Source organism: Lactuca virosa, chromosome 6 (assembly GCF_052849685.1).
Source record: "Lactuca virosa cultivar CGN04683 chromosome 6, Lactuca_virosa_CGN04683_v6, whole genome shotgun sequence".
Taxonomy (NCBI): Eukaryota; Viridiplantae; Streptophyta; class Magnoliopsida; order Asterales; family Asteraceae; genus Lactuca; species Lactuca virosa.
In genome coordinates, this window is record NC_136431.1 from 67,153,025 (window position 1) to 67,167,565 (window position 14,541).

At 41.4% G+C, this 14,541-nt stretch overlaps 1 protein-coding gene across 1 annotated transcript; it reads left to right on the plus strand.

The window, feature by feature from the left end:
• Positions 1-8,405: 8,405 nt before the first annotated feature.
• On the plus strand, positions 8,406-9,119 carry LOC145121605 (uncharacterized). Its single transcript, XM_079057324.1, has one exon. It carries the CDS (start codon positions 8,406-8,408, stop codon positions 9,117-9,119), a length of 714 nt encoding a protein of 237 aa, XP_078913450.1.
• The last annotated feature ends 5,422 nt before the right edge of the window (positions 9,120-14,541 follow it).

Consider the following 14,541-nt stretch of genomic DNA (forward strand, 5'->3'; position numbering starts at 1 on the left):
ATATATTAATTTGAAATATTAATGATAAATTAAGAATTAATCACAAATTATTTAGAATTTATTTCGGGTTAATTATAATTAATTGGAAGTGCAAGGACTTAAGTTGTATATCATTAATAGTTGAACAAGAGGGAATTCCAGAAGCTTCCTAGCCTTGGACGGTTTTGGGGGGGATAATTAAGGTTTATGGAATATTCCTTATAGATAAATAAGGGTTGGGATAATTACCAATTTGAAATATATTATTATATTGTTCAAATTAGGGTTTCAAGGGTTCCTTATCAGCTATAAATAGGACCTCTATGGTGCCCATTTTCATCCACTTCTTCTCACTCTCACAGAGCTAAAATTTTGCTCTAGCATCGCCTCTCCTCAAGTCTTCTAGTAGCTAGGGCTTTGGGTACAATCCATTAGAGGCATTCAAGCTTTTGGTGCTAGATTTCCAAGGAATTTCAAGAGGATTTGGTGTGATTATTTACTATAATAATCAAAAGGTAACCCTAATATGATGTGAATTTAGATTTTCAAAGCCTTCCCTTAGGGTTTCTTGATGTTCATAGACAATTTCTATCAATAGAGAAAACATAGATCCATTATAGGTTGCATGTGAACATAAAGGTTAAGTGTTTTTCCGCTACATATATTTTTTTTATAGCCTAGAAAACTCATCAGTGGTATTAGAGCCATTGTTTTCTGTTGATTAGTTTATTATTTGAATTGATCAAATTAGGGTTTATTGACAATAAACCTTATACCTTGCAAATTTCGACTTTGCTATGGTTTCTTGAAACCCTAGCCTCCCTAACCTATTTTCGAAAATGCTAGGGTTTCCCTTAGGGTTTCTGGTTCCCTTAAATTACTATTTTAAATGCCTTAAATTTTGAATAATTAAAACCTGACCTGTCCATATTTTCAAAAACTAGAAGGTTACGGATTATGATTAAATTTGAATTATTTTATTAATTGTTTAATTAAATATAATTATTTAATCCCTAATGATTTAAATTAATTTATGTAATTGGTTAATTAAAGGATAATTGGTAAAACATTAATTGGTTAAAATTAATTAATAAATAGTTTAATTTCGAAAATTAATTTTAGACCTAGTATATTGAAAATTTTTAAAAATACACCTTACACGATGTAATATTAGTTGTTTGTTGCTATATGTATAAGAAAAGTCAGTCAAGTCAATAGTATACCTCTAACACGAAGTCATGCTATAAGAGAGGGGGGTATAAGGAAACGACCTATAAAATGACCGTTGAATGGCTGTTTATTCTCACCTACCGCTCCCTTGTATGGTGGCGGGTCATTTGTCGAACGGGTTTGATAAGACATAACTTCATTAAAAGTGCGATACTATAAAGTACTAGAACCTACTTTAAAAATCTCACTCTAGTTACTTTAGGAAAAATGTGAAGTGTATGCTAATTCATGAAAATGCACATCACTCTTTATAAGTCGTTAGTGGAGCGTGTGTGGTTCACCAGCACACTAATTTAGGACTATATAGTTGAGTGATGGACAAATAGAAAAATATAATTGTTGATGGAGCGTGTGTGGTTTACCATCACATCAATTTAAGATGATAAATGACATTGAGGTTGCCATAGGGTTTTACATCATTATTCATATATTATTTGTGATCCTTGGTATCCCAGTCACAAATTAAAGAGCGTAATCTGAGATTAAACATGTCATTGATAAGATTCAATGAATCTTAATTGATCTAGGAATTTCACATTAGATTGAAATTGGTATATGTATATTACCTACCTTGATAAATTCACAATTAGATTACGACATCCCTCTTCTTTATTATAAATTGTATTTTGGATCCTAGCCTTGATTATTTATTTTGGGTTAAATATTAAGGATTTATATCATAAACTAAAACTATGTCTCTTTATATAAATGTATGGAACCAGTGATCTCGGTACTAGTCAAACTACCACTCCCCAATCGAACTTCACTCTTCTATCGATTCTGGCAAAGGAGAAGCTAACTGCTCCTAACTACAAGGATTGGATGCGAAATGTGAAGACGACTCTTCGGTACGAGAACAATGAATATTTTCTCGAAAAGCCTCTCATTGAAATCGATCATTCTACCGCTACTCCTGAGTAAATTGTTTCTTACAACAAACACTCCGATGACACCACTAAGGTCGCTTGCATCATGGTGGCCCCTATGGAACCTGAGTTGGCAAAGATCTATGAGGACTACTGGCCTTATGAAATGTATATTGATCTTGCTGAAACTTTTTACCAGAAAACGAGGCAAGAATGCTATGAAGTGGTCAAGTCTCTCGTGACATGCAAGCTTAAGGAAGGATAATCTGTTTGTGCTCACGTACAAAGAATGCAGAGATACTTGGAGCAGCTGGAAAGGCTCAATGTGTCGTTTGAAAAGGAGTTGGCCATTGACATGGTCCTCAACTCTCTAGGTCCTAGTTATTATCAGTTTGTCCTAACTTATCATTTGAACAACACAGAGACGACATTGAACCAGCTCCACAACTTGTTGCAAACTACTGAGTCGAGGATGACGAAAAATCATGCTCCTTCTGTGACAAGTACTCATGTCCTGGCCATTGGATCTAGCAAAGGGAAAAAAGAAAGGCTCTTTCTTAATCCAACTAGAATGGGAAGGCCCTTGTCGGAGGGTCTAGCAGTACCAAGACGAAGCCCAACTTTAATGTCCCTGCGATCAGTGATCCCAAATAGGACACTTTCTTCCATTATGGTGAAAAGGGTCATTGGAGAAGAAGTTGCCCCCAAATACTTGTAGGATTTGAAAGATTGAATGATCGAGTCGTCCTCTTCACGTATTTACACTATTCAAGTCAATAACACACAACTTTCTCATTCTTGGATCCTTGACATAGGATGTGGTTTCCATATTTGTTCTAGTTTGTAGGGGCAAATAGAAAGTGAGGAAGTGGAGCATGGAAGGTTGAACCTGATCATGGGGAATAGACATTCATCACTTGTTACCAAGATTGGGACTTATGGTCTTATGCTCATCAGTGGTGTTAGGGTTGATTCGTTAAATTGTTGTTATTCGTCAGATAGACGCAAAACATTATTTCATTTTACGCATTATTCAGAAAAGGTTTTAGATATTCATTTGATGATGATATCTATTTTTGCTTATAAAAATGGTGTTTTTATGTTTAAAGTTTCACCTTGTAATGGTGTATATGAAGTTGTGACTTGTGTTGATAACCTAGGTAATAGTGTGTTTCATATTGATTTGTCCAATGGTGTGGACAAGGCATGTTTATGGAATTGCCGTATTGGGCACATAAACAAGAAATACATCGCCTAAATCCAAAAGGATGGAGTTTTGGAATCATTTGATCTTAGGACAGATGATGAATTCAAATTGTGTTTACTAGGCAAGATGACTAAGGCACCTTTCAATGGAACATTTGAAAGAGGTGAAGGATTATTGGACCTCATCCATATGGATGTTTGTGGGCCATTCAGATCCATCACAAGAGATGCCAATCGATATCACGTGACATTTATGGATGATTATAGTGGATATGGTAATATCTACTTAATCAAACATAAATAGGAAAATTTTGAAAAGTTCAAAGAGTTTAAGCATGAAGTCGGGAATCATTGGGCAGGAAGATAAATATGATCATATCTGACAGATGTAGTGAGTATCTTAATATCGAGTTCTACGACTATCTTAAGGAATGTGGAATTGTTTCACAATTGACTCCTCCCAGAACACCACAACTGAATGGTGTGGCTGAGAGGAATAATCCAACCTTAATATATATGGTTCATTCCTTGATGAATCGAGCTTCTCTTCGAATTCATTTATGGGGGTATGCCTTACAGACAACCACCCATATCATGAATCTTGTTCCAACAAAGAAGGTTGACAAAACACCTCATGGGATGTGGAAAGGGAAAGCTCCCTCGATCGTACATATCAAGGTCTGAGGTTATGAGGCGCTCATAAGACGAGAGACTAATGAAAAACTTGAACCCAGAGCCGAGAAGTGTTATTTCAATGGCTACCTACATAAGTGCTTTGGATACTTGTTCTACAAACCTAGTGAGAATGTGGTCATTGTAGCTTGAAGAGGAGTCTTTTAGTGAGAGAGAGCTCGTATTCAAAGAGGACAGTGGGAGTGTTATTTATCTTGAAGAAATTCAAGAGTCAATCAATGAAGGAACCCTAGACAACACTAGCACTCAACTCTAGGAAATAATTCCAGTTGAGCCAGTTGACAACTCATTACCCCTTCGTCGATCTAGTAGGGTTAGCATGCCACCTGAGTTCTATGGTTTCCATATAACTTTAAATGGTGATATGTTTGTCAGTGAGCATACAATGGTAAATTTGGATGAACCTGCTAACTACAAGGAAGTAATGGCAGGCCCTAAGGCTGCTAAATGGAAGGAGGCCATAAAGTATGAGATTCAGTCCATGTATGACAACCAAGTACGGAACTTGGTTGATCATGTACCTGGTGGAAAGACATTCCGGTGCCAATGGATCTCCAAGAAGAAGACTGACATGGATGGGAAGGTATACACTTTCAAAGCAAGGCTGGTTGCTAAGGGCTTTACTCAAACCCAAGGGATTGACTATGATGAGACATTTTCATGAGTAGCTAAGATAAAGTCAATCAGGATAATGCTTACTATAGCTGCATTTCATGATTATGAAATATGGCAAATGGATGTTAAAACCACTTTCGTCAATGGGAAGTTATTTGAAGACGTAGAGACATGAGTCAGTCAGAGGGTTTTTTACATGCCAAGTTTCCTGATAGAGTGTGTAAGCTTGAGAAGTCCATTTATATATTGAAACAAGCATCTCGCAACTAGAATCTTTGCTTCCATGAGGAAGTGAAATAGTTTGGATTCTATAGAAATGAAGATTAGTCATGCGTATATGTCAAAGCTACTGGGACTATAGTGACCTTCCTAGTGTTGTATGTTGATGACATACTCCTTATAGGAAACAAATTTCCAACCTTGCAAGAAGTTAAGTCTTGGCTTGCAAAGTGCTTCAATGTGAAGGATCTAGGGGAAGTGGCTTATATTCTGGGAATCTGAATTCATCAGGATAGAAAGAATCACCTTATTGGTCTTAGCCAGAGTACATATTTGGATAAAATACTGAAGCGTTTCAGTATGGAGAATTCCAATAAAGGAGAATTGCCTATTCATTGTACTGTTAAATTAGGTAAGACTCAAAGTCCCAGTACATATGAAGATATAGCTGACATGAGTCGAATTCCATATGCTTCGGCTGTAGGATTGATCATGTATGCAATGACATGTACTCGCCCTGATGTCTCTTATGCTTTGAGCATGGTTTGTAGATTTTAAGGGAAATCCTAGTAGAGCCCACTGGATTGCGGTAAAGAATATTCTTATGTATATGCGAAGAACAAAAAACATGTTTCTAGTTCTTGGCAGCATTGATACGTTAAGAGTGAGTGGTTGCAACTTTACCACTTGGATATAGGTATTTTTCCTTTTTAGTCCTTGAAACGAAATTTATTTTCGGAAAGGTCCCCTCGTACGCTGGGTGTACGTTTTGGTACGCTTAGCGTACATGCATGCCATTGAATAGGAATCTTAGCCACGTACGCTAGGCGTACGTTGGGCGTACGCAACCCAAGTTGATAACCCTAATTTTAAGGAATGAGCCCTATTTAAGAATCTTTATGTCCTTTGGACCCTCACCTCTATCAGCCTCCACTACTGTTTACGTCCCTAAAACCCTAGTTTACCATTGTTAGTGATTTTTGAGCTTGGAAGTAACTTTATTGGCCTTTTTGGTGTGCTTGCAAGAAGAAGAACATGGTGGTCAAGCTTTGGAGGATGTTGAGCTTCAAGATCCTAAGTCTACATCACCTTAGGAAGCTTTTGAAGGTAAAAAGCTCTTACCTTGGTGATTCCTTTTGGTTATTAAAGTTAGGGCTTGTTATGAGCTACTTCTTGGTCCCATGAGCTCTCTTGTGAGTTTGGCCAACTCCAGGAGTTTGAGGTGTTAGATCTTTGTCCCTTAGAGGTGTTAGATGCATAAAAATGTATCTTTTGTGTTAGATATAAGCCCTTGCATGAATGAAGATCCTTAATGACAGACTTGTTGGACAATAGTAGATGTTGGGCTCCATTAAGACATGCTAAGGCATAAAGTTGCCAACTTTATATCTTAGAATCTCGTTTTGGTCGAGATTTGGAAATTTAGGTATGGGGCTGTAAGGAATAAGCACTTAATGGCTAAAGGTGGCATTCAGCATAGTACGCAGGGCGTACCAGCGTGTACGCAGCACGTACTGGCTTGCGGACTCGTACGCCAAGCGTATGTAGCATACGTCGAACGTACACCCTTCAGTGGGTTTTTGGAGTTCGGTTGGCCTTGGAATTTTGGTCTTTAGCTAGTTATTGGGCTTTGGCCTGTTTAGGGTAGATTGGCTTCAGGTTTTGTTGTGTGCCATTAGTGACTCAAATTGGGCCTTATGGACCTTGGGGCCCAATAGGGGTTATGGGTCAAGATTGGTTAGTCCCATTATGGGTGTGGTATTGGGGCCCTACCCTTAGGAGTTTAAATGTAAATCTAGGCCCATGTCTAAGTTTTTATTTACCATTTCCTAATTAGGGAAATTTGTGTACGTTTAGTCTGGGATCTTTCGGATCAGTAGCCGAGAAATTTGTATTTTTCAGCAGATTGAGGTGAGTCTTCTCACCATGTTCATGGGTCGAAGGCACCAATGCCGGTCCATTTCTTATTACGTAGATTGTTGTTGACTTTGGTGATAACTGTATGGAAGACCATGGGGGTAGCCCATGACACTTGAGTGTAAGACCGAGATTTGGTCCTTGGATTTGGAAGGAAAGACCATGGGGGTAGCCCATGACACTCATATGTAAGACCGGGATCTGGCCCTCGACATTGTGGGTAAAGACCATGGGGGTAGCCCATGACACTTCTATGTTTACTTTTAGTATGTGGTATGATTAGGAAACTTACTAAGCTTTTGCTTACAGTTTATATTGTGGTTTCAGGTACTTCCAGTACTAAGGGGAAGGGTCCAGCTTGATGACACAACATTCACTCCTTACTAGTTTTCCGCATTTTGACATTTTACTCTGATGATTTGACACTAATATTATTGAATGGTTTTGGAACAATGTGATGATTATAACTTTTGTATTTATTTAAAAATGAAATATTTGATCCTGGTTTTTAGGCTGTTACAAGTTGGTATCAGAGCCTTGGTTTGAGGGATTCGGGCACACTTCGGAGTGTCTCAAAACTCAAACTAAGGAAATGATAATCTTTTCAAAATAAAAATAACTGTAAATTTTGGAAAATATTCTTTAAAGAAAGAGGGGAGTGTAATGCGTGCAATCAGCCGAGCTCAAGTAAGTGTTTCCCAAAGTTACCATACTTATGTGTTATGATTAGTATGCTTGATATGTGAACTACATGTTAGAATAGGGTTAAGGATATCTTTAGTAACTATATGATAGAATTGTCTAAGTTGTGTGATGCCTTATAGCTCGGTAGATTTGATGTTATGTATTAGTTGGAATTGATATCGGCTCAGTTGTTTGCTATGTGTATGATTTCAAAGTTGCATATGCTTAGGATTGTATAGCCCTAGAATGATCGGCTTGGCCTCATTTCCTATTCCTTGTTTGGTTGTGGATTTAGGGTAAAATCCTCATTCGACAGTCTATGCGATCTTATTTTGTGTACAACTTGCATGCATAGGGCAACCAACAGTGTTGATTCAGGTTCTGTGTATTGCTAGTGTAGAAGTTGAGGATTTTCTATAAGAATCTATAATGTGCATGTTGTGTAGCATAGGTTGTTATGTTACAATGGGGTAACTTGGATGAATCATATTGGCCTTGAGGATGGTACATGTATATGTGGAAGGTAGTATTGGGTCTGTACTAATGAAAACATAGGACTTGTACCTAAGACAAGGGCTGGCCTGGAATCTCTAAGGAGGCTGGTGTCGAGGAGTCCCCTCGAATCTATATGATTGATGGCTTTTATGTTGTATTTTCAGTTTGAGGATGGTGATGACTACTCATGGAGGTTCAGGTTCAGGTTCGGGCTCTGGTTCGGGTTCAGGTTCAGGCGTTGAACTAATTGATGAGCGGTTGCATGAGCTTATCGCAACCAAGGTTACCCACGGCATCCTTGACGCTACCCCAGTGATTTTCGGCATCATCAAGGAGGGGATTATGGCGAGCATGGAGGAGTGGCTCAGGTTATTTTGAGCCGAGATTGTCGCAGGTCAGTTTGGGCCTCGAGCTCCCTCTTTCCGGGAGTTCAAGGTATGCGGGGCGCATGAGTTCTTTGGGGTTAACGACCCCATATCTAGTTGACGTTGGATCACTGACATGGAGAATGTCCAGCGAACAATCATTTGCCCTGAGGGGACAAAGGTTGTATTCGCGTCCTGCTTGCTGAGGGATAGGGCGCAGGACTGGTGGGAGGAGGTTACCCGAGCGGTCGGGACAGCAGGAGTGGTTGAGATGTCGTGGGAGGACTTTGTTCAGAGATTTCAGAGGGAGGTTTCACCAGACATTGAGGTGCAACAGCTGGCGAGGGAGTTTTATGACCTTCGCCAGACCTCGGAGACTGTGACGAAGATCACCGCCCAATTCAGGGGGATGGCGTTGTTGGTTCCGCATTATGTTGTAGATGAGGAGATGAGGAAGAAGATATATCATGATATGCTGAGGGATGGTATTAGGGAGTTCGTGAGCTTCTCGGGGTGTAAAACCCTGAACGACATGATCGAGAAGGCTCATGAGCGGGAGATTGAGTTGGAGCTTCGGGAGAAGCGGAAGCCAAAGCAGGTGCATAAATTTGTGGGTCCGGCCAAGAGGCCCAAGACCTCCGATAACCACACCAGAGCCCAGCAGGGTTGGGGTCGTTGCACCAAGTGCGGCAAGCCACATAGTGGAGCTTGTTGGACAGCAGGCTCAACATGTTTCAGTTGCAACCAGTCGGGCCACATGAGTAGAGACTGCCCCAAGAAGGGTCTGTTTTGTTTCCATTACAATCAGACCGACCATGAAAAGGCCGATTGTCCGAGATTAACCGGATGAGCAGTGGTGGCGCCCACGCCAGCCACTTTGAGGATTACCGACGACCGTCGGGGCAAGGCGGAGACCCCTGTGGTGAAGAGTAGGGCGTTTCAGTTGACCACCGATCAGGCCCGTGCAACATCGGATGTTGTGACCGGTATGTGTTCTAGCCTTATCTTTTATTGTTTCCTTTATTTGTGCTTATTTATATTATTATCTTTTATAGGGACCTTTTTGGTTAATGGTTTGTCTGCTCATGTCCTGTTTGATTCGGGGGCTACCCGATCCTTTGTGTCTCTTGCGCTCAACAAGAAGTTTTGAGACACTCCGGGAACTCTGAGTTCCCCTCTAGAGGTGGAGATTGTGGATGACCGTACCGTGAGTGCTTCGAGGGTCTTTCGAGGGTGTGTCCTGAACATGTTCAATGAGAGGTTTCCTGTTGATTTGGTACCTATTTCATTGAGGGGATTGAAGGTGATCATCGAGATGGATCGGTTGGGGACCAATGGGGTCGTGATTGATTGTGAGCGGAAGTTTGTGAGAGTTCAAACCCCAAGTGAGGGAGAACTGGTTATTTCTGTTAAGAGTTCTTTGCATGGACCAGCTCTCTGTTCAGCTGCAAGGGCTAGGAGGTTTCTGCAGCAGGGATGTTTTGGCTTTCTGGCTTATGTTTCAGACACACGAGTTGAGGCTACGTCAGAGTTGAGCAAGGTACCCATTTTGCGGGATTTTCCCAATGTTTTTCCCGAGGAGTTGACGGGAGTGCCTCCCGAGAGGCAGGTTGAGTTTCATATTGATTTGATGCCTTGTTCGGCTCTGATAGCCAAGGCGCCGTATCGCCTAGCACCGTCTGAGATGCATGATTTTTCTACACAGCTACAGGAGCTGCTAGACAAGGGTTTTATCCGTCCGAGCAACTCTCCGTGGGGAGCACCGATTCTATTTGTGAAAAAGAAGGACAGGTCGCACAGGATGTGTATCGATTATCGGGAACCGAACAAGCTAATGGTGAAGAAACGTTACCTAATTTCGAGGATCGACAACCTATTTGATCAACTTCAGGGTGCATCTTGGTTTTCCAAGATTAATCTTCGGTCAGGATACCATCAGATGAGGGTCAGGGATGAGGATATACAGAAGACAGCCTTTAGAACTTGTTACAGTCATTACGAGTTTGTGGTGATTCCTTTCGGGCTCACAATTTCCCCAACAACATTCATGGACCTCATGAATCAGGTTTGCAGGCCAATGTTGGATCGGTCGGTGATTGTTTTTATTGATGATACTTTGGTCTACTCCACAACCAAGGAGCAGCACGAGCAACATTTGCGAGAGGTTTTGGAGACTTTGAGGGGGGAGAGACTTCATGCCAAATTCTCCAAACGCGAGTTTTGGTTGCCTGGGGTGTAGTTTTTGGGGCACATCATCAACCAGGAGGGAATCTTGGTGGACCCGGCCAAGATCGACATTGTGATGCGTTGGGAAGTTCCGAAAAACACATCAGAGATTCGGAGTTTCATGGGTATTACGGGGTATTATCGGAGATTTATTCAGGATTTCTCCAAGATTACGGTGCCTCTGACTTGTCTGAACATGAAGAATGTGACCTTTCGGTGGGGTTCGAAGCAACAGATGGCCTTCAAGACACCGAGGCAGAGGTTGTGCAAGGCCTCAGTTCTCGTGCTACCTGAGGGATTGGATAATTTTGTGGTTTACTACGACGCTTCTATTTTGGGATTTGGAGCTGTTCTTATGTAGAGAGGTCATGTGATTGCTTACGCCTCGAGGCAGCTGAAGCCTAATGAGGCGAACTACCCCACACACGATTCGGAATTAGGAGCTGTGGTATTTGCCCTCAAGATCTGGAAGCACTATTTGTACGGAGTCCATTGTACTATCTACACCGATCATAAGAGTTTAAAGTATTTGATGGATCAGTCGAACTTGAATATGCGGAAACAGAGGTGGTTGTATGTAGTAAAATATTATGATTACGAGATTCTGTACTACCTCGGGAAGGCAACTGTGGTGGCTGATGCTTTGAACCATAAGGTGGTATGCTCATCGATCTGAGATATTTGTTTGAGGATGACTGTCACCTCGCCTCTGATGGATTTAATCAAGGAGGCTCGGGTGGAGGGATTGAAGAAGGAAATTGGAAGATCGAGGGGATTAGAGGGCAAATTCCTTTGTTTGTTAGAGACAGTCGGGGGTTGTTGACGCAGTGTGGTAGAGTTTAGGTTCCGACGTCAGGTGGGGTGAGACAAACGATTTTAGAAGAGGCTCATAAATCCAAGTGTTCTATCCATACGGGGGGGCTACAAAGATGTACCGATATTTGAGACTGATTTACTGGTGGCCCTGTATGAAAAGGGAAGGTGCTTGGTTTGTCGAGCGGTGCTTGACTTGTAGAAAGGTCATGGCCAAGCATCAGAGACCTCACGGCAAGGTGCAACTGTTACCCATCCCTTTGTGGAAGTGGGAGGAGATCACTATGGATTTCATCACAAAGTTGCCCAGAACGGCGCGGGGCGTTGATTCTATTTGGGTAGTCGTGGACAGGTTGACCAAGAGTGTGGATTTTATCCCGATTGCCAAGAGTATATCCGTGGAGAAGCTAGCTGATATTTATGCTCGGGAGGTGGTAGTCATGCATGGGGTGCCCGTATCGGTGGTTTGGTACCGGGATGTTCGTTTCACCTCCAGATTTTGGAGGAATTTCCATGAGGAGTTGGGTACTCAACTGCATTTCAGTACAGCATACCACCCGCACACCGCTGGCCAGAGTGAGAGAATGATTCAGACACTCGAGGATATGATTTGGGCATATGTGTTGGATTTCAGAGGGAGTTGGGATACATACCTTCCTCTGGCTGAGTTCTCCTACAACAACAGTTACCATGGTAGTATCGACTGACCTCCTTTTGAGTTGTTATATGGAAGGAGGTGCAGGACCTTGGTTTGTTGGGATGAGGTTGGTCACCGGGTCATAGGAAGCACCGAGGTGGTGCTTAAGACTACCGAGTAGATTCAATAGGTGCGCGACAAGTTGCGGGTTGCACAGAGTCGTTAGAAGAGTTATGCTGACCGATGCCGTTCGGACCTTGATTTTTAGGTGGGGGAGTTCGTGTTGCTGAAGGTGTCACCTTGGAAATGTGTCATCCGATTTCTAAAGCAGGGCAAGTTGGGTTCCCGATTTATTGACCCTTTCAGGATTACTGCCCGTGTGGCCAGGGTTGCTTACCGGCTGGCTCTTCCTGATGAGCTTAGCCAGATCCATAACACTTTCCATGTGTCTCAGTTGCGGAAATGTGTAGCCGATGATTCAACAATGATTTCGTTGGATGATATTCAGGTGGATGAACACATGAATTATGTGGAGAAGCCAATTGTGATTCTCGACAAAAAACTAAGATCCTACAGAACAAGGTGGCGAACTTATTGAAGGTGCAATGGCAGCACCGGAAGGACTCTGAGTGGACGTGGGAGCCGGAGGATGAAATAAGGGAGCACTACCCAGATTTATTTGCATCATCGGACTTCGAGGACGAAGTCTAATTCAAGTGGGGGAGATTTGTAACACTTGGACCCAAGTACTTTTCCTTTTTAGTCCTTGAAACAAAATTTATTTTCAGAAAGGGCCCCATCGTACGTTGGGCGTACATTTTGGTACGCTTAGCGTACATGCATTCCATGGAGCGGGAATCTTAGCCATATACGATGGGCGTACATAACCCAAGTTGATAACCCTAATTTTAGGGCATGAGCCCTATTTAAGCATCCTTATGACCTTTGGACCCTCACCTCTATCAGCCTCCACTACTATTTACGCCCCTAAAACCCTAGTTTACCATTGTGAGTGATTTTTGAGCTTAAAAGTAACATTACTGGCCCTTTTAGTGTGCTTGCAAGAAGAAGAACTTGGTGGTCAAGCTTTGGACGAGGTTGAGCTTCAAGATCCTGAGTCTACATCACCTTAGGAAGCTTTTGAAGGTAAAAAGCTCTTAACTTGGTGATTCCCTTTGGTTATTAAAGTTAGGGCTTGTTATGAGCTAATTCTTGGTCCCATGAGCTCTCTTGTGAGTTTGGGCAAATCCAGGTCTTTGAGGTGTTAAATCTCCATCCCTTAGAGGTGTTTGATGCATAAAAATGTCTCTTTGGTGTTAAATATGAGCCCATGCATGAAAAAAGATCCTTAATGAGAGACTAGTTGGAGAAGAGTATATGTTGGGCTCCATAAGACATGCTAAGGCATAAAGTTGCCAACTTTATGTGTTAGAATCCCTTTTTGGTCGAGATTTGGAATTTAGGTAAGGGGTTGTAAGGAATAAGCACTTAATGGCTAAAGGTGGCATTCAGCATAGTACGTAGGGCGTACCAGCATGTGCGCAACGTGTACTGGCTTAAGGACTCGTACGCCAAGCATACGTAGCGTACAACTTTTGGGATTTAGCTAGTTATTGGGCTTTGGCCTGTTTAGGGTAGATAGGCTTTAGGTTTTGTTGTAGGCCATTAGCGACTCAAATTGGGCCTTATAGGCCTTGTGGCCCAAGAGGGTTATGGGTCAAGATTGGTTAGTGTCATTATGGGTGTGGTGTTTGGGCCCTACCCTTAGGAGTTTGAATGTAAATTTAGGCCCATGGATATGTTTTTATTTACTTTTTCCTGATTAGGTTAATTTGTGTATGTTCAGTGTGGAAACTTTCGGATCGGTAGCCGAGCAGTTAGTATTTTTCAGCAGATTGAGGTGAGTCTTCTCACCATGTTCATGGGTCGAAGGCACCAATGCCAGCCCATTCCTTATTACGTAGAATGTTGTTGACTTTTGTGATAATTGTATGGAAGACCTCGGAATGAAGCATCGAAGGAAGCGGCTTGGCTGAAGAGCTTTATTGGAGATCTCAGAGTTGTTCTAACTACTCTAGGACCAATGGAACTCTTCTGTGATAATGAAGGTGTGGTTGCTTTGACAAAAGAACCAAAGGATCATGGCAGATCCAAGCATATCGACAAAAAGTACCATTACATTTGACATTGGGTTAAAGGACACCTTTTGGTGAGGAGAGTATCATTAAAGGATAATGTTGCAGATCCTTTCACTAAGGCTCTAAGCATAGTCAAACACTACCAACATGCTAAGAGCATAGGCTTTAGAGACGATGTTAGTTTTAGTAGTTAGGCGATATTTTGAAACTTGTAATAAAATAAATGTAATTGTTTTTTTTTTGTGAATGAATAATAGAGAATTATTTATTAGTATTGTACTGCCTGATTCAATTATTTATTCTTGTGTTTCATTTTGCATGTTTTACTTCCTGAGTAATTTGAATTATTCAAACTTCCACAGTCATTCATATTTTTGGAAGTGAGTAGTGAATTAAGATTTTCATGAATTGATTGTAGATTGTGATTGAGATTAAAACATTGCAATTGAAATTGCTAC

Excerpts from the sequence above, each read along its gene's own strand:
- LOC145121605 (XM_079057324.1), top strand. The coding sequence starts at position 8,406 with ATGGAGAATGTCCAGCGAACAATCATTTGCCCTGAGGGGACAAAGGTT.